Source organism: Accipiter gentilis, chromosome 18, assembly GCF_929443795.1.
Source record: "Accipiter gentilis chromosome 18, bAccGen1.1, whole genome shotgun sequence".
NCBI lineage: Eukaryota > Metazoa > Chordata > Aves > Accipitriformes > Accipitridae > Astur > Astur gentilis.
The window spans coordinates 17,217,229-17,237,015 of NC_064897.1; the positions used below are offsets into that span (position 1 = coordinate 17,217,229).

At 51.2% G+C, this 19,787-nt stretch overlaps 1 protein-coding gene across 1 annotated transcript in view; it reads right to left on the reverse strand.

The window, feature by feature from the left end:
• Positions 1-19,787, reverse strand: part of B4GALNT3 (beta-1,4-N-acetyl-galactosaminyltransferase 3) — a 72,095-nt gene that overhangs the window by 8,782 nt on the left and 43,526 nt on the right. The window contains exons 4-16 of the mRNA XM_049822654.1: positions 12,729-12,824; positions 12,128-12,218; positions 11,160-11,260; positions 10,731-10,798; positions 10,098-10,176; positions 9,601-9,667; positions 7,668-7,811; positions 7,146-7,255; positions 6,138-6,238; positions 4,755-4,831; positions 3,151-4,159; positions 1,279-1,577; positions 739-892 (exon numbers count right to left, since the gene is read on the reverse strand). Coding sequence (XP_049678611.1) covers positions 739-892; positions 1,279-1,577; positions 3,151-4,159; positions 4,755-4,831; positions 6,138-6,238; positions 7,146-7,255; positions 7,668-7,811; positions 9,601-9,667; positions 10,098-10,176; positions 10,731-10,798; positions 11,160-11,260; positions 12,128-12,218; positions 12,729-12,824 — 2,396 coding nt within the window. The remainder of the gene's footprint in view (positions 1-738; positions 893-1,278; positions 1,578-3,150; positions 4,160-4,754; positions 4,832-6,137; positions 6,239-7,145; positions 7,256-7,667; positions 7,812-9,600; positions 9,668-10,097; positions 10,177-10,730; positions 10,799-11,159; positions 11,261-12,127; positions 12,219-12,728; positions 12,825-19,787) is intronic.

Consider the following 19,787-nt stretch of genomic DNA (forward strand, 5'->3'; position numbering starts at 1 on the left):
AACACACTGATGTTTTCAGTTGTTGCCTAGTAATGTTTAGACTAAGTCAAGGATTTTTCAGCTCCTCATGCCCAGCCAGCAAGAAGGCTGGAGGGGCACAAGAAGTTAGGAGGGGACACAGCCAGCGCAGCTGACCCAAACTGGCCAAAGGGGTATTCCAGACCAGGTGACATCACATCTAGTATATAAACTGGGGGGAGCGGGGCTGAGAGGGATCGCTGCTCGGGAACTAACTGGGCGTCGGTCAGCGGGTGGTGAGCATTTGCATTGTGCATCACTTGTTTTGTATATTCCAATCCTTTTATTATTATTATTATTGTTGTAATTTTATTATTGTTATTATCATCGTTATTAGTTTCTTCCTTTCTGTTCTATTAAAGTGTTCTTATCTCAACCCACAAGTTTTACTTTTTTTCCAATTCTCTCCCCCTGGGTGGGGAGCAGTGAGTGAGCGGCTGCGTGATGCTTAGTTGCTGCCTGGGGTTAAACCACAGCTGAGATGCATCTGGATGGATGACTACAATAGGTATTGCCTTCCAGTTTTGTAACACTATTATATACAGTATACGTGTATGTACATTATAACAACAATAAATCCATGTGTATGTGCAAGGTCTGGGTGGATGTTATCTTTGGGTTTCCAGCCGCAGAAGGCTGTGACTAGTCAATACACAGAGATTGACAGATGCACTGTGTTTGCAGGCATATGCATGCAAGCAGTTTTTTGTGACCTCTCACCTATGCAAAGTAGACCTTTTCAGAGCCTTCTCTACATCCATGTCATCACTGCTGTAGTCCGTGATGATGACGTTGAAGTAAGGATCCTTAGTGACTCGGAACAGCTCTTCCATGTCAGAGATGAACTGCAGCACCCAACGTGCCTGGTTTTTCACTGGTTGTATTGCAAGAGGGAGACAATCAAAGCAAAACTGGTTTCAAAGATGGTGTGGCTTCTCAACAGGCAAGGCTCCTTGCCTCCCCTCAAACCCCACTAACCTTGCAGGGATGCTGAAATAGGCCCAGGCTGAAAACCTGGACCAAAGAGCCCAGGAATCAGTGTGGGTTCTTCCCCAGCGTGCGACAGAGGTTTTCTCTGAGCTTACTTTGACTTTGGGCCCTGCCATATTTCTGAGGGGGTTTAACTTGGAGAGAACAGAAATTGGAAGTGACCCAAGTAAGACAGCTGAGGCTGGCCCAGACCCACTGTTCAGGACTGCGCTCCTGGGAACCGCCCACCGTGCCATCCCTGGATGTCCCAAGGAGGCAGGTCCCCCTTACCTGGCACCACGAAGTGAACCACGGCACGGTGGTTCCAGGAAAAGCCCTGGGGCCAGCACAGCTCTGGCTCGTTCGCCACGGCCATCAGGTGCCGCCGGCGACCCCACGCCAGGTTCCTCATCTTCCTCTCCTCCTCCTCATCGCCGCCAACGCCCTGCCAGCCCTGCGCAAAGACGTACTCGGAGAAGCGGACGAGCCGCTCTCCCTGCTCCAGCAGCTCCAGCTCCAGCAGGTAGCGGCCACCCCGTATGCGGTCCTGGCGTTTCTCTATGTTCACAATACGCTGCAGCTGGAACCGTCTGCAGGAGAGAGAGCTGGGGTGGGCATGTCCCCAGTACACCAGCCCCACTCCCACCTCCAGCCTGTTAAGCTCTGCTAGGTTCTTTCCTCCTCGCTAGCACAACTCTTTTTGTCCCCAGCTTCTCCTTGCTTCGCTGCACTGTTTCCGAAGTCCCTTGGGAAGGTTTAGCACCTGTTTCCTAAATCCACAAGCATGTGGGCTTAGATCTGGGATTCCAGCCAAAAGAAAATAGTTGGCAAGGGAAACGAAATAAAGGTGACACTGAAAATAACAAATATGTCTGAATGATTGTAGGGTTGGTAATAGTGAGTGTATTCAACACCTCCTACAACCATCTTGGCACAAGGAGCATGTTTGGGCTAGTGAAATTGGCTGATGACAGCTTATCAGCCAATAACATGGAGTAGGACTGAGCAATCATACAGTAAAAACTGGGGTGAGCTGTATGTTCAGAATGGCCAAAACAGGATGAAATGCCAGGTCATGGCCTTTCAGATCATAACAAGAGTTTCTGCTGTAAAATGGATGCTCATCAGTTAAAAATGCTGAGAAAAGCTTGTGTGTACTGATCAGTTACACCACGACTGTGACTGATGTGACCCTGAAAAACCAAATGTGATCTTAAGATGTAGCATTGGAGCTACTTCCAGCAGGGAATGGGAACTAATAACACCCATTCTATAAAACATCCAGCATACTGGTCACTTAACGTACAGGAAAATTAACCTAAACTGAAACCCACATGGTGAAAGACAGATAGGAAAATTATGGAAATACAGGCCAACTCAACAGAAGGGTCAGGAGTTGGATTGTTTAGCTTACAGAGGCTCAGAGGAGGTATGTCTGTTTGCCAGAAAGGCAATCAAGATGGTAAGTCTTGAGAAGAAAAAGAACCATATAAAAGCAATGTAAAAACAGTGCCAGCAAAAGCTGATCTCCAGTGGGTCATCAAAGAAGCAAGTTGCCGAAACGTCTTCCCAAATCAGTACTAGGATCTAGAAATCTAACTAGTTTTAAGATGGAGGTGCACATATTCAGATAACAGTGTAGGGTACTTGGTTGTCTCTGAGGTCGGTGTACTGATCCACATTATCTGTTAGGTCCCTTCTGGTCCTATGTCCTAAGTGATTCGCAAGCTGAGGTGTGGCAGATGTCAAACCACAAGCACAAGGAGCTCCAGTCCTACTTCATATCAGCAGGATTTCTTAATCTTCAGCTGGTAAAATGCTCATATGTCTTCTCAATACCTACACTGCACAAGGGGGAAGCCAGCAAAAAGCCAGTGATGCTAACTGGATGGAAACCTCCAATCTTTCACGTTTACTGCCACCAGCTCTTGGAGGGCCTTATTCAGCCCCCAGACATGGTCTGGTGTCCAACAATACCCATCTCTCAGCCAAATGAGGTATTTAAGGCCCAGTTTTTTACACAGATTCCTTGCCTGAAGTCTTATTTCCCACATCTAGTTTATTCTCTGATTCCCACTAGCTCCTCACACGACAGGTATTCCCAGTGCAGCACGGTACACCAGCTCCGGGACACTGCCCCTTGGTTTTTACACTGTGCCTTACCCTTTACTCCTCTGGTTGAGCTTCTTCAGGAAGACACGTGTGACTTCCAGGGCCTCCCTTTCTCTTAGCAGTAAGTTTCCTGACGTGTTGCATTTCAGGTCAATCCAGTCTGTGCGCAGCATATGGAAGTCCAGGTTGCTCATGCTGAAGGTCTGCTCCCAGTTCACCGCCTGGTCAAACACTGGTACGTAATCGAAATCCTCCTCATCTTCCTCCTCTGGCTCCCCATCTGCCTCTTCCTCTTCCTCTTCTGCTGCCGCAGGTCCAGACTTGCCCTTCACAGGAGATGCCACCTGCGCCTCTCCCTTGCCCACGTCCCCACCATTGGCCGCCTTCTGCTCAGCAATGTAGGACTCCACTTGGTTCAGCCACTGTGGCAGCCCAGGCTGCTGGCTGGGGCTGGCAGCACTCACAGTGCGTCTGCCAGCTTTGCCAGAGACTGGGCGTCCTTTCCCAGCTGGCACAGTGCCTCCTGGCTGCAGCCCGCCCTTAGCAGTGCTGAGGTCTCCTCCAGGTCTCATCCCTTCGGGAATTGTGACCCCTGAGTCCTTAGGGCCACCGAGAGGCTGCTGCCTTTGAGACACAGTCCTAGAAGGAGGATTCACCTTTTTGACAGGTGCTCTCACCTGGACAGCCCTGGCATGCTGTGAAGGGCTCCTGGAGTTGTCTTTGACGCCAGCTTTTAAACGGGGTCTCTTCATTATTGGGTTCCTCTCTAGGCCAGCCTGGCTGATGCTTTGGTTGGCAAAGGCCAGCGTGGCTGATTTGACACCAGACCGCTTCACCCTTCTCCTCTGTAGTCCCCCTCCTATGTCACCACCCATCACTGAGAGAAGCCGACGATGCTCCTGGAGGGAATAGTCCTTGTGAACGTTATCGCTGCCCACCACGCTGCTGGGAGCGTTGCCTGCCAGCTCTGCCCTCCCCACGCCAGGGCGCTTGGGGGGACTGGTACTCTCCGTGTCCTGCTCCGCATACTGCAGATCGTCCAGGTTCTCCTCCTGGGACCCTGCAGGAGTAATTGCAGTTACACCTCTGGCATCATTCCACTGACTTCCCTGTTGTGACCCAGGCACCCACCCCGCTGGGGGCAGCTACTTCTTGCCTCATCTCGGCGGTCTTTCCTGCTCAGAGTGACAGGGATGCTCTCATACATGGGAGCTGTGCTCTTGCTGGTACCAACCTCCTCAGCACCTATTAGCCAGCATTGCCAAATGCCAGGCTGTGGAGGTGTCTGGCTTTGCCTTTAGCTGTCAGTCTGGCCACAACTTTGTAAGGCAGGTGTGGGCATAGGTTGCCATGCTGCACACCTTTGGCTCTGTCGCTTCTTCCCACACTTTTGCTGGAATTGCACCTCAGCTAAGCTGCAGGCCTGAGAGGTAGCTGTCACATTGTCCACTACAGCCCACTGTCTGGTGACTTCCCAACACGCCCTTAAGAGAAGTGGCAGCAAAAATCTCCTCCCAGCCACCGCAATCTGGGAGGGAAGGGCTGTGACTTCCTTGGTACAGAAAGTCAACAGCTTCTTTCAGCTGGTGCTGGAAGATCACACATGAAAGTGACATATAAAAGCATCCTCTGGGCTTTGACATTAGGGCCTCTACCTGGCTGCTCTGTCTTTTCTCCAGAGTCCAGGCTCTTCTCTGGCCTATCCATTTTCATGTACTTGTAGAATCCAAATCTGCAGAAGGAAGGGCAAAACACAAGTTCGATGAAAGTTACTTTGCCATCTCCAAATAAATTATGGCCACTGCTTCAGAGGTGATGGTCCATTACTCTGATTACATCTACCCAGCATCTCTAGATTGTCCTTTCCCAGCCAAGTCATAGACTATCATCATCCCTCTCTTTCAAATCTTTGGGCAATCAGATCTTACTCTGCACTGTCAAAGACGTCAGCTTTCCTTGCTTATCATCCCAGTCTCTCAGACATTTTCTCATAAGCGCAGGAGGAAATCCCAATATAAGTACCCTGAAACACAGCTTTACCCTCCCTTAAACTGCTCCTTAAAGCTCCCTTATGATGTAGTGCTCATAAACGCAAGTCATCATTCTGCAAAAGTGGCTCAGGCAGGTAATTGCAATGACCTCCCTCTCTGTTCTCTCGTACCACCACTGTCTGTATGCTGTCCTCATATGTCTGTGCTTCAAGCTTTTGGGAGGGATTTCCAGGACTGGTTCCCTCCATGTGTGCTTGATGCCAAGCAAAATGGGTCCACAGTTCCTCAATCCTGTCACAATACAAATGAATTGTGAAAGTAATAAACCTGGGTGGCACCTTCCAGCCCATGGCAGCCACCTTCTCCACCTTTCACTATGAACCCCAGTCCCAGGAGTTCCCTCCCAAACCTACAATACGCTCTGTTGTTCCAGGCCTCAAAACAGTCCTGTAGGGAGGAAGAAGATCCTGCACACAGGGAGGCCACCATCAGTTATCTCACCGGAAAAGTGACTCTCCTTATCATGCAAAAAAAGTCGTCTTGAATGGAGGGGGGGTCCTCACACGAGGTGTCTGCCTGTGGCGCGAAGGAGTATGCAAGTGCCGGTTCCCTTGCAGGGCCACTGCTGGGAGCCAGACCCTAGTGACGATGAATGACATGCATTTATTCCCCCAGAGAGATGTCTGGTGGTGAGCATGGTTTGGCTTTCACAGCGATAGCCATCAGGAGGTTCCAGCTGCTGGCAGGTAAAGTTTGCTGGAAGTGCACTCCCTGATGTAGTGGAACAAACATACTCTGACCCAGCTTCCAGGTTAATAGAGCAAGAAAAGCAGTGGCAGTTTCCCCCTGAGACCTAAACATATTTTCATGTAAAGGGAGCGTAGGTTATCGAAAGAAACTATAAACGCTTTCATGTTTTGCAGGACTTAGGGGATCTTTAAGAATTAAGAGAGTCCTACAGAAGTGAATATGAAATTCCACCCCAATTCCAGCTTTCAAACCATGTCCTCCCTCCCTGCTAGTAAATCTGCATTTGGGGCATCCTACCTTTCCAAGTAATACGGGTTTTCCTGATAGAAGCATTTGTTGTCTTTCTCCATGTGGCTCAGGCGGCTGTAATCATTTGGGTAAACAAAGGATAAATGAACCTGGGAAGAAGGGAGGAAAATAAAGTAAAACCCTCATAAATCCAGATACCACTCACAAGGTGACCCAGACACAGCTGCAGGGTGACTGGCCCTTCTGAGAGGAAGCAGGGGTTGCTCACTAACTATTTGCCTCTCCAAGGCACCCAGCAGCAGGCTGTGAGAATGGAAAACAGAAGAAAGTGTGCTGGGATGTGTGCACAGGTGGGCCTTTCTCTCTCTCTCTTGGCATCTGTCTGTCTATCTCTGTAACTGTCCTATAGCAGAGTGAGAATTAGCTGGGAGAGAGGTGGGCAAGTCCTCCCGAAGAGACGCAGGGGATCACAGGAGCCCAGAAGGTGTGTGTGGGGACCACCATGCAAGGCTGAGGGAGCCGGGGCCACCCAGGATGCGAGTCCCCCAAGGGAGTGTAGGCTTCCACCGACATCCAGGGAGGCAAACTGTACTGGTGACCTATCCCCAGCAGACCTCAGAGTCTGCTCTGCTATGCAGGGGATTAATCCCTGCTATGTTGCATGCCCCACAAATGTAAGCTACCCCTCAAGACCAGTTTTAAGCTTGTCAGAGCTTTAGTAGTCCACACAGACTACAGTTCACCTCATGGAGAATAAAATCCTCGGCCCTTTTGAGGCTCTGTGCGAAGGCAAGCTCAGCTCTTTGGTTTGAGGTCCAAGGGGCTCTGTAAGACACACACACTTGTACCCCAGTGAGACCTGTGAGCAGTGAGTAGCACCCATCTCCCTTTTCTTGGTGTTGCCCTTTGGCACGTACTGGATGCACAGACTTGAACAGCAGATGGTCAAACCTGCCCAGGAGCTTCAGATTGGTGGAGGGACCATGGTTAATGGCGTCTCCCTCCTTCCTCCTTGCATTCCCCTAGGCAAGTATCTGCTCAAGGAATAAAACTTACAAACTGGAGTCCCTGGTAGCGCTGCAGAGGAAATCCATTCACCAGGTAGCTGGGCTTGTATGAGCAGTCCGGCAACGCTCGGCGCACACGAGACTTGCTGAGCAGAGGCACTAAGAAGAAACATGTAAGCAAGTGTTGCTGGAAGAGCCTTGCTTGCAACCGATGCACCAGCTTAGCTACTTCTGTGCCTGGTTTCTCTTTATCCATGTGAAATACTAACAGATACATAAAGCAAACTATCTTGCACAGCTTACCTCTTTATACTGCTCTACAGCACTTACACTAAAATATTACACCCAGGGATGTTGCAGAAGCTGGATGCCAAGAAAGAGGAGCTGGGTTTAGTCTGTGCTTTGTCTCCTACAGTGGCTTATATTGTATGCTGCCCCTCTCCTCTGCACTGGGGAGAAAAAAGCGTGGCCTTTGATAACCGTGGTGTAGGAGGACAATCTTTCTCGGCTGTGCTACTGCACGTGCTGTGACAGGCTGCAGCTACCTTCTCAACTGCTTTGCAAGTCTTACCTTTGTAAAGAGTGTCCCGGGGGTCAGGCTTCAACATGTCAGCTGGGTGTGCCTTGCTGCCTGAGCTGTCAGCAGGCCGGCTTGTGTGACTGGCCAAGGTCTGTGGGATATGCCCAACCTCATCCATCTTTAAAAGCGTCTCGTCTAGAAACCAGAGAGAGAACGGAAGGGGGAGGAAGGGCTAATTCATCCCTTGGCCCCCAAAATGCCCTTCCCCAGTGTCAGCCCTTTCCAAATGGCATTGCATCCATGGCACAAACACTGTCTCTGGCATAGCAATGCCTAAATGGTGCTGATCAGGAGCTTCACCACAAAGACTCTGTGGGAAGCAAAGGCTTTGACTCAGAAAGCTGGAAATACAGAAGCTTTGGGGTAGGAACATGGCTATCACTGAAAGCAAACAAACACAGTGATGAGTAATGGAGGAAAATTACCTCCTGCCTTTGACACGCCAGCAGTGGTGAGCTAAAGAAGCCCCATGGTGGCAGGAATTACTGGATACATCTGAATTATTAGCATTAATTTTTTTTTAAAAGGAGATAGAAAAGATGAAAGGGAGGAGAAAATTGAGGAGTGGAGCTTCCTCCTGTGCTGGAAAAGGAGCAGGACCCTGGGGTGAGGCCTTCAGTGGCTGAGGGGGGTGGTACTCCAGCAGGGGAATGCAGACCCACAGTAAGCCAGGAGCAACGGGAAGCTTAAATTGAAGACTGGGTATCGGTTACATTTTTTCTTGGGTGCCACTGCCAGAGGACTTTGTGCCTCCAAGGTTCTCACTCTGAGATGAGGGGAACTGAGTATATATCCAGGAGGCAAAGGCAACATGCTGCCAAGGGCACTGGGGTTACTGTTAGCAACTTTTGGGTACTGAACAACATGGGAACCCAGAAGGAATGGGATGATGTGATACAGCCAAAGGCTGATATGGAGGAAGGAAACACTGTATGGGTAGAAGATGCCAGATAAAGATGAGACTGCAGCACTGTGCCCAACCATGAAGGAATATTCTGGGATGTGAGTCTTCCCTTCTATGGGGAATAAATGAGAAAAAAAGAGCAGAAGGAAAAAGGATGGGGACAGAAAACCTAACCAAAAGCCTAGTCCTGTCCAACTGGCAGGTTTCAGAGAATACAGCAACAGGTTGCGATTCAAGACACAGCAAGCAGATGTCTCAATTATATCAGGGAGCCTTCCATGGGCAAAAGTGTTGCCATGGAAAAAAGCCCAGAGATGTTGGAAGGCAACAGCGGTAGATATGGAAAGCGGGAATGCTGGAAGAGGAAAGCTATACTGACAAAGCTAGATAAGGGTAAACGGGACTAAGGAGCTCCTTAACTGATAAAGGCATCACTTGATGTGCTAAGAAGGGTTTGCAAAACAGGAGGGACTGGGCTGATGTACTTGCTGCAATCCAGCAGCAACCTGAAAAGACTTGAGGCTGATATAGAAGAAAGCAGCATCACCCAATACCGCTAGTGTATTCCATTGTGTCCAGCACCCAGAGTGAAGTCTCCTGGAAGTGCTACAGCTGCCCCTTCTCCCCAGTCATGTCCAACTGCCAGCGCACAACCCCAGCTCCCAAGTTACCGGCCTCGTGTTCCCCCTAGCTCTCTGCATCTGCAGGAGGCAACCTCCATCCCATGTTACTCTCACATCTGGAACAGTTCTCACCCTTGCAGACTCTCCTCTCTGCCCTCCCTTACTGCCTCTAGATTTCCCTGAAATAATGTTCCAAACCTACTTCCAATTCTCCTATATTTAGTAATGAGTTACACTCTTGTCCAGAGGTCTCTCTCCTGACCTGTCTCCACTTCTTTCTTGTAATGATCTGTACGCATGGTATTTGCCTGGCTAGACTGATTCATGGTGAAACACCGCTGATACGTTTCGGAAGAATGGGGAGGTGCTCAGGGAAACCTGTAGTGAAGATACTTACTAGCAAAAAGGGAGAGGTACTGGGAGTCAATGACTTTGAACTTCGCTTCTGGGTCATTCAGTCTCCACTGGAACAGAGAAACACATGAAAATGAAGAGCTTATGGAGTTAAACAAGCCTGAACAAAAGGAACAGGCACAAGATGTTTTTTTCACCAGATGGGCTCGCAGCTTCCTCTTTCTCCTTACTACGACCAAGTTTACCTAGCAGCAAAAGACTGGGAATGAGCTGAGATCCCTCAGGACACATCCAAAGCAGGAAAGGACAAAGAGCTGCAACAGAGACTGGAGAGGGCAGAACTATCCCAAGCAAACAGAGAAAAGGGTCCTGACGTGTTCAGGACTATCCCACATGGAATTAGGTAAGGGCTCTGGAAGGGATTAGATACATCTCATGCAAAGAGGAGCTGGAGCTTGGGAAAGGGGGGAAATCATTACAAACGTCATTCCCGTGCTCTGTGGGGACGCATAGACAGCACAACTATTTGCACAGACTCACTGCTACTTCCACATGGTCTGTTCCTCTGTCATCCTGCTTGTGCAGCACCTCAAAATAGTACCTGCCTGCAGCTGACAACCTGCGAAGAACAATGTGTCTGTCACCAAGAGCATTAAGGAACACTTCTTAGTTTGTCAGCAGACAATCAGTGGAGAGCAACCACACCCATGAAACAACCTAATTCTCAGGGTGAGCAGGGTTAGGACTGCCAAGAAAATTCAGATGTTGACAGTGAGACAGGTAGCTTCCCTTGTGCACCTGGAGCGCTCCAGACCCTTCTCAGTTAATTCTGAGTAACTCCCTTTCAGTGTTGCCTGCTGGGTTTTGGCCTCTGGGAAACCCGGCCAGTTCCAAGGCAGGAAGCTCAGGATACAGTTCATATAGAGGAGTCTGGATCTGCTGGTAGCTGCTTTCTCCAGGGAAGAAAAATTCAGTGTTGCATTCCTGCAGTAAATCAGCAAAGCAACTGGCACAGGTGTGGATGTGTCACTTCAGCTCTGGCAACACGCCAGAGTAATCCCTTTCTCTATATTGCTAAATTCTTCAGAACAAGTCTGGGTTCGTTTTCCTTGTCCTTGTGATTTCCTGGCCACGTGCAGAGGTGGATGGGAGCGAGGGGCTCTGCTCACTCACCTCACCATCTTTGACTGCTGGCTGTGAAATTTCCCAAACTCCCCTGGTGCGGTCCACTCCTTCCCTGTCTGTGAAGAGACAGAAAATGCTCCAGTTAAGATGAGTTTCTTCCCTAGTTACTGCACTGCGAGTGATGAAGAGGGAAAATTGAGCTACTCCTCCTGGTAAGTTGTCTGTGAGATCCATAACCTGTGGACAGATTTACGTAAGTCCCTTAATCGGGAACATGGGGCTCCCAACAGCACTGCCAATACCTAACTGGCTTAAGGTGTGTCGTGTCACACCCATCTGGCATCTGTGGTGGTGTTGCTGTAGTTGGGCAGGAAAAGAAACTTGGGTAGTCCAAGGAAGCATGTAAGACAGGAAGGTCTTCATCCCCACAGAAACTTTAAAGCCTTGATGGAAGAAGCCATGCAGCATGCACTGTACCTTGCCTACACTGGCCAGCAGCTGGAGACCAGAGGTCTTTTCATCTGGACTCAGCCAGAACTCAGCATTGTCATCCGCAGCAATGGCAAACTGAAACTCCCCTGTCAAGAGATGGAGGGAGTAAGTAGGGCTCTGTGGTAAGGGCTTGTGCACAGCATGGATTCTGCTCCTCTAAAGTGATGTCTTCACCCTTTTTCCTGGTAAGACTATACCTTCCCTTTTTATATTACCACCCCCACCCCTTTGAACCTCTCTGAACTCTCTAACTCTGCTGTGATTGAAAACAAAACTTTACAGATGCAACTGGTTCACTATCCCTCCTGCACTAGCTTCACCTGACATCTAACCTGGAAAGCTAAGAAGTTCATGCAAAGTCTTCCTGTCTCCCCTTTTGTTTCCGGAGAAAATTTTTGTGTGACAAGCTGTGTTTGGATGGACGAATATGCACGTGGAGCCACGAACGGAGACAGAGGGGCTTCAGTCTCACTGTTCTGGCCAAGGTTACAGGGATGGCAGCTGTGCTAGCAGGCTGCTCTGGGCAGAAGCATGCAGCTGGGCAATACAGATGTCAGCTGCTGTCAGACGGTATTCATGCACCCAGGGAGCAGCAGGAACATAAATGATGTCATGTACAGTCCTGTGCATGCAAGGGAGGGAGGAAAAGCTCAGGGATTGCTTGTGCCCACGTACACGCCATGGGGCTGTGCATTCATGACAGCATTGTTTTTTATCTAGCACTTCCCATCTGTTTTCTTCTGTGCTTTTCCTTTCCACCCTACAGGGGAGGCAGATGTGTTTCACCCATGCCAAGGCCACGGCCAGTCACGCACACCTAGCTGGGACATCCACTTAAGGGACCTGACATTGGGCTTGCTGGGGTGAGGGCACCAGTGTTCAGCACCAGGAGAGGAGGGAGAGGCAGGTGAGAGGAGACGCGAGCAGCGGCACAGCAGCCTCAGAGCCCTCACCATCGGTGAAAGGATGCAGGTAGCCAAATATCCGGAGACCGTAGTTGGTCCATTTTGGGGACACAGCCAGCTTCTTCAGCGTAGTTCGCGTCTGAAGTGGAAGAAGAAAAAAATATTAAAAATAATTAGATGTGACAGGAACGAGGGGGGCACAAAAACCCTGGCACAGGTGAGCAGAGGGAAGTATGAGGTTTGTTCTGGGAGGAGGATGGGGCATGATGTGTGACAGAGGCAGCAGGATAGAGCAGGGCAGATGAGAAACAAACTGGAGCAAGTGCTGCTGCAGAGGGGAGAGCTGCATAGGGGATGCTGGTGAGATGGTGGGTACAGGACACGGCATTCGCTAACCGCTTGGAGGGAGAGCACCAAATACAGGGCTCCTTCACCCCATGTCTGAGGCCAGCATGGGTGAAACGAGCCTCCTCTGTGCAGCAGAAGAGCTGCCACTGCTGAAGCCTTGTGAAAGCTTCCTGCTCCCTCAGCAGGAGGACAGAGGAGGTGAGGGAGAAGGACAGGGACAGGATGTGAAGGAAGCAGGGGCAATCCAGCTGGGAAGCAGAGCTTGGAAGCATGGGACAGAGGGTGTTGCGGTCTTACTCACGTGGGGAAAGAAGGGGAAGTGGAGGTTTTTCCTGAGCTGCTCAGTGGAGCTGCCGCACCAGTCCTCGAACACGTGCAGATTGGCCTGGCCCTGGAACTGGGAAGCAGAAGGAGGGCACCGTGAATTGCTGCATCCCTCCCCTGTTCTGCCAACCTCGGCCACGGTCCCTGGCACTGGGGCGCTTGTGAGAGTGAAGGAAGATGCTGCTGCTGCTGCAACAGGCTGGTCTGCAGGAGTCATGGGTCCAGACCCCTGTTTCTCATCCACTGAGGGTTTGGGGTTGGTGCAGGTGACAATCTAAATGGCACCAGGGAACCGCGATAATGCCCAGGACATCTCAGTTAAGTGGCTGGGGTTCACTCCATATTGGAGGTGTTTAACCAGAGGGCTGTGCTCTGAGGCCACGGAGTGGGACACGCTGCAGGGTGGCAATGGTCCCCCATGACCCAGAAAAGAGAGTGTAGGGTCTTATGTCCTCCAGGAAGGTGTGTTGGACTCCCTCACCATTTCAGGGCTAGTTTCCTGTTCCAAGGATTAGGGGACACCCTAGGGAGGGGACACAGCAGATCCCCTTCTCAAAGCACGTCTGTGAGGTAAAGCTCATGGAGGATGGTGGGAACACAGGGAGACAAAGGCTCAGCTGGGTGGGGAGCAGCAGCACAGGTGGGTCAGTGGGCAGCATGGCTTCTGTGTGCCTGCAGAGACACAGAAACGCTGGGGGGAGCAGGGGTCCCCTCCCGGACAGTGTAGGAGGTATGCAGTGGGTACTGGTGGCTGTCCCTGCTACCCAGCCAGCCCCACTGGGAGAGGCTGTCAGTGCCCAGCGGAGACCTGGAGCACAGGTTTGCTGGGAAAAGCTTGCTGGCTGCTGTGGAATTTCAGCGATACGCTCCTCAAGGGACAGACTTTCTTTTTGTCAGAGCCATTCAGAAAAGAGGAGCTGGCTGTCCCCCAGCAAAGTCCAAGCTCTCTGCCTGCAACCAGTGGAGCTGGATGCTGAAACCCTCCTCGCAAGACCGGCATCCAACAGCAGAGAATAAATAAGCTGGAGACGGTAGAAGCTACCTTAGATGGGGAAATGCTGAAGAAAGGAATAGGTTGCCTTGGGACTGGGGAGGTTTTGTCACGGCTGTCTTGCCTATGTAAGGGCTGTGCAAGCAGGGCTGCGGAAACTGCCTGAACAGCACCCAAATGTCTACAGATGGCAGCAGATTCTTAGTTTTCGCTGGGGAGTCTCTAGTGGGGCTGAAGCAGCATGGTGGAGGAGGGCCCAACCCCTCCACGCACTCCTGGCAGAGAAACCGCTTCACAGTTATTTTTCCCAGGATAGCGGGTTGGAGTTTCGTTTTGTAAGACACTGTAGCTTGAAGGAAGGACGCAGAGCAGACTTGGCCTGGCACCAGCTTATGCAGTAATGCTCCTTGCAAGCTGTGGGCTTTAGACATGCACGTGGAAACTGTCTCTGTGTGCCAGGCAAAACACATTCACAACCACTGCTGTTCTTGAGTGGTCTCTCATCAGCTCTCTCTCACTGGTGTCTGCACTGCCAGGGCTTGACTGATGTCTGCAAGCCCGTGTCATCCCCCACTACTATCTCATCTTCTTTCCTCCTCTGCTGACATCCTTCTTCAGCCCGAATTCTGCCCATCAGGCAACAGGAAAAGCAGCGAGACAAAGTAGATGTAATTCCCCAGAGTGATGCTGCACAAAATCAGAGAGGAACTACACAGAGGGCTTGGGGCGATGGATGCAGCCAAGAAAAACCTGGGACTCTGCAGGAGCTTGCGATACAAATAAATCACTGCAAGCGTGACAAACAGTGAACTGGAACATAATTGCTGGGCAGTCCCATGCCCCTTGGCCAAATCCAGGTTCACACCCAAGGGTCTTACACTACTTTCCTCAGCCAAATCAAATAATGACAATTGCTGTTTCTTGTTGAACGTGAAGTGAGGTGAACAGGCTGGGCTCCCACAGCGAATGACTGCCAGAAACTGAGTCTTATGGCAGTCTGCTGCTATTCACAAGTGATGCTGGTTTTTCTTCTTAGATGTCCTGGTTTCAGCTGGGATAGAGTTAACTGTCTTCCTAGTAGCTGGTACAGTGCTATGTTTTGAGTTCAGTATGAGAAGAATGTTGATAACACACTGATGTTTTCAGTTGTTACTCAGTAGTGTTTAGACTAAAGTCAAGGATTTTTCAGTTTCTCATGCCCAGCCAGGGCACAAGAAGTTGGCACAGGACACAACCAAGGCACCTGACCCAAACTGGCCAACGGTGTATTCCATACCATGGGATGTCCCATCTAATATAGGAGCTGGGAAGTGGGGGGGGCGGGGAATCGCCGCTCGGGGACTGGCTGGGTGTCGGTCGGCGGGTGGTGAGCAATTGCCCTGCGCATCATTTGTACATTCCAATCCTTTTATTACTACTGTTGTCATTTTATTAGTGTTATCATTATCATTATTAGTTTCTTCTTTTCTGTTCTATTAAACCATTCTTATCTCAACCCAGGAGTTTTACTTTTTTTTTTCCCCGATATTCTCCCCCATCCCACTGGATGGGGGGGAGTGAGTGAGCGGCTGCGTGGTGCTTAGTTGCTGGCTGGGTTAAACCACGACATTAGAGAATTGTCAGCACACTGCAGATAGCAGGCTCAGATCTCTATCAAATGTAGCACAACACTCCCACACTGCGGAGAGGCTGGCGCTGCAGTCCCCTCCTGGCAAAGACAGACCCAAGGGATGCTCCTGAGGCTCAGAACTACAATGGAGCTGGGCTGGCTTTGGCATGGGGTAGCCCAAATGCCAAAAGAGATCTTTATGAGGTAAGTCCAAAAGAGTGGCTAGACTTGCTAAAATGTTTGCAGAGGAAACTTGGACCAGTCCCATTCTAATACAATACTTTACTGCAGAGTTTGGCAGTATTAGGGAGAGGGTAGCCTACTAAAAACTAAGGCAGACACCACTGTACTAGGTGCTTCACCAATGCTGTAAGAGATGGTCCTTGAGATTTCTAGCCCGACACCCCTGTCTTCAAAGTCTTTACAAAGCCACCTGAGAGGAGATTCTGGCAGGAGCTAATGAGATTGCTTTGCTTCCCTGCACTTACAGCTATTAGAAACAATTAACTGGTAGATAATAAGCATTTCTTGCATGCAGTTTCAGAGTTTTTTCTAAAGCAACAGATTTTCTCCTGAGCTACAGCAGCCTAACTTACTCTCTGCTTCCTCTGGAAGGGAAAAGAAGAACATTATTGACAGATAAGTGCTGGCTGCTCAAAGCGCTGCTCTGGGACTGAAAACTGAGCTAGGCTTTAATTTTAGGCCCCCACAAGTCATCAGTGCAGCAGCTGTTTTGAAACCCTATCACCTGTGGCCCTCCAACTCAACTCATGGCTGTCCATTGCAGGCAGCTGAGAAATTCCTGCATTTGCTATTTGGGTCTCCTCTATAACATGCGGTAAAAATCTCCTGCTTGGGGCTTTTGCAGATTGCAGCAATAGAAAAATGGCACCATCATTCCCAATCCACGCACACAGCTCCTGAGAAATATCGATGGACTTTCTAAAACATGGCTACTGAGTTTGACTTCCCAGCTTGGAACTACCTTGCCCTGGTTTTCAAAGGGCTGGAAATTTAGGACCTGGTAAGCAACAAGTTCCCCTTCTCCATTTAAAAACATCTGCTTTGAAAATTTTGGATAGGCTGCTTTGGCCAGAACCAGGAATAGAAGCCAAAGGTCTGGCTTTCAACAGGAGCTGGTATTATGTGGTCTGTGCTTTCCCATTTAGAGGGCTCCGCTTGCCCCTTGGCTTCCTCCCCGTCCCAACACCACCTCCCAGTTGCTTATCTCCACCCTGCTGAAATAGTAGCATTGCAAGAACTCAGCTGGGATCCAAAATGGGCACAGGTCGTGCACCAAGGGCACCGTCAGCACAGCACGAGTATGCCCAGGAGCACGCGTGCAAGAGCGGTTCTTCCCAAGGAGGTCTGGGCAGGCTGATACCCTCCCGAGCACAATGCCACAGGCAGAAAGTGACAGCGCTGCCCGAGGGACGGGAGAGCTGAACCTGAACAAGTGCAGGAAGGTGAGAGCTTGGACAGGCCCTTGCTTTGGTCAGCCTCCGCGGCTTTGGGAGCGCAGCTAGGCTCCAAGCCCCAGCACCGATCCTTCCCACTGAGCGTGCTGAATTAACACCCGCCTGCAGCCCTGGCTTTGTACTAAGAGACTTAGGTATTTCCGCTTCCTTCTAGCGAGGACAGCCCCTCCTAGGAAAACAGACCATAAAGGCGGATCAGGAGCACAGACCTCTCTTCCTAGCCCAAACCCTATCATGTCAAAAGCACCCAGGGGGGTGGCACCACACACCCAGCGGCTCCCGGTGAGCAAGGAGCCCCAGGAAGAAAGGCGAAGCAGTAGCAGAGGCTGGACCAAGCAGCAAAGCTGGGAGGATTGCAGCAGCGGAGACACAACCTCCCACACTGTAACTGGAGCAGGATGGAGAAGAGAGGTCTTTCCTAATTTAATCCCGGGCGGTTTGGGCATCATGGAGGCAAATCAACTGCATGCAGCCCAGGGAGCGCACAGTGCCAGGGATGATAAACGGGGCACAGAGAGGGCCTGAGCCAGGGAAGAAAGGCGACATTGTGCTGCCAACTGGAAACTCCTGAGTCTGTAAGACTCTTCTGTCTTTGCAGAGCGGCCGCGGCCCCTCCTCCTGCCTGGCCCCGCTCCCCTGACTGGGTGACATTCAGCAGCCAGCAGCTGGGCTTCGCTGCAAGCTCTGCCGGGCCGGGCACTTGCAGGAATCCATCAAGACAAGTTAGCAACAAAGCCTCACTGTTCCACTGAGCCCTGACACCTGACGGGCACGAGCGGGCAAGGAAGGGACATGGGCAAGGACAGAGCGAGCAGCAATAGCTTTGTCTTTTAGTCCTCTAAGGAAAGGATGCTTCCTCTTAGGGCAGGTTTGGTATCAGGAGGATCCCCTGGCACAACGCTCTGGTTTCATGCTGCACCTATACAGGTGCTGCCTGCAAGGGGCTGTGCTCCTGGATGTCCCTCACACCTCCTTCCAGTGAGAAGGAAGTCCTGAGGCTGCACAGATATGAAGCAGGGGGAATGTTTTAAATGCCCCCCAGCGCTGCCCAGACCTTTCTCCTTTCAGAGCTGAACAGAGGCTTTTGCAGAGGTAAATGAGAACGATCAGGCTACCCAGGCGCATTTCTGAAAATCCTCCCCCCACACCTACAGCAGTGCCAAATGGTGACATGGTGCCACAGCGCAGGTTCACCCTGGCGATAGCCAGACACCTTTCTGAATTAATGAAACAAAACGACACACATCTCTCCAGCATTAGGAGGCAGTGGGTGATGCTGGGAGCTGGAAGACTTTGCTCTGGTGCCTGGAAGGGACAGTGAGGGTCAGGAACATGTGCACAAGCACCTAGAGGAACTCAGGAGTGAGGCTGAGCCCTGCTTTCCCCCATACGCAGGGTATAACTTCATTAGGGATTTTCTATGCGCACACTTTCCTACCATATTATCCAAGGCTGAAGACTTAAACCACTGATTTCATCTCCTGAAACCGAAAGAGGAAAATTGAAACCTGTCCTTTTTTGGCCATGCTGGCTGCCAGCTCACCCTACAAACCTGTTAATTATTTATGTTTATCAGGAATATACCTCTCTATTCAAACAAAGCCCAGCTCCCTGACCTGTGGGAGGCAACCTGCTGCCCCTTGCCCCAGGAATCAGGCTGCAATTAAGTTCTTAGAGATGCTGCGGGGAGGGCACAATGGGATCACAGATGCTGGGTAATCAGTTTGGGCAGAATTACAGAAAAACTTAATCCCCAGGCTAGGAGAAATTTCAGCTGGTGGTTAAGAGGACAGCAAGCAGCTCTATACAGAGCGGTGCCTGTGGATGCCTCTCCGCCTCCTGCAGTTGGTACTGGTGAACCACTGGCCTCTGTCTGCAGTCAGGGTGGTTCTCCTGACCCTCTGGGTACAGGCAGTGCCACAGCAAGGGCAGGAAATTTTGCCTTATAGAGACAAAGAGAAAACTAGTGAAGGAGGCAGGTGCTTCACAGGAGCAGCGTTAGAGAGCAGGGCTGATGGGGGAGAATGGCAGGGCGTGTGAGTGGGGTAAGGCCACCCCAGCCAGCTCCCCAGCCTGATATCTGTACACCCTGGGACTCAACCTCTTCTCACGGCGCGTCTGCCACACAGCACCTGACACAGCGCATGGCCACGGACTTGGACACCCACAAACTCCCAGTGCAGCCAGTCTGAGGCAACAGCCCTGCTACCTGGCAGAGCTCTTCTCCCCAACAGGGAGCAGTGCAGGACAAGGCAGGAGGCACGCAGCACCTTTCCAGGCCTGGGGCTATCCCGTACAGCGCACCTCAAGTCCTGCCCTCGGCCAGAACACTTCTCCGCTCGCTCCCCCCTTGGCAGCACCACAGCAGGGTGGCAGGTTTGCAGGCTGGTGGGTGCCCTGCCCAGCGCAGTGGCACACAAGGATGTGAAGTCGCCCCACCAGCACAGCAGAGGGCTTTGCAGATCAGCCCTGTGCTAAACACATACCTTCACCCAAGCCACAGCGAGTACCACCGGTTGCATTTCTAACCCAGCAAAGGCTCATTGCACACCACAGCCGGCAGGTTTCAAGACTAACGTGCTTTTGAGAAATCACCACAGAGGGGATCAGAGACATCAGGCAAAGCCTCAGAGAAGCAGCAGGGATGCCACGCAGAGCCTGTACCGCCCAGTGCCGTGGGAGAAGGGAGCACTAAATGCTCCATGTCATCCCTCGGTGCGGCAGCAGCCCTGTTCCCGACGTCCCGCTGGCTCTTGGCCAGCGGCTGCTCTTCTGGGAGGCAGCCCTGCCTGCGCGCTGCCTGCAAGGCCCTGTGGCCGGAGGAAGCCCCCAGGCTCCAGCTGGGACCGGCACTCACCAGAGCTGATGCAGCAGAACAGATCAATGGTCTGGTCTGGTTCTGGGCACTGGAGGGTGACTGGTGCTGGCTGCTTCCAGGAAAGCTTCAGCCCATGCTGC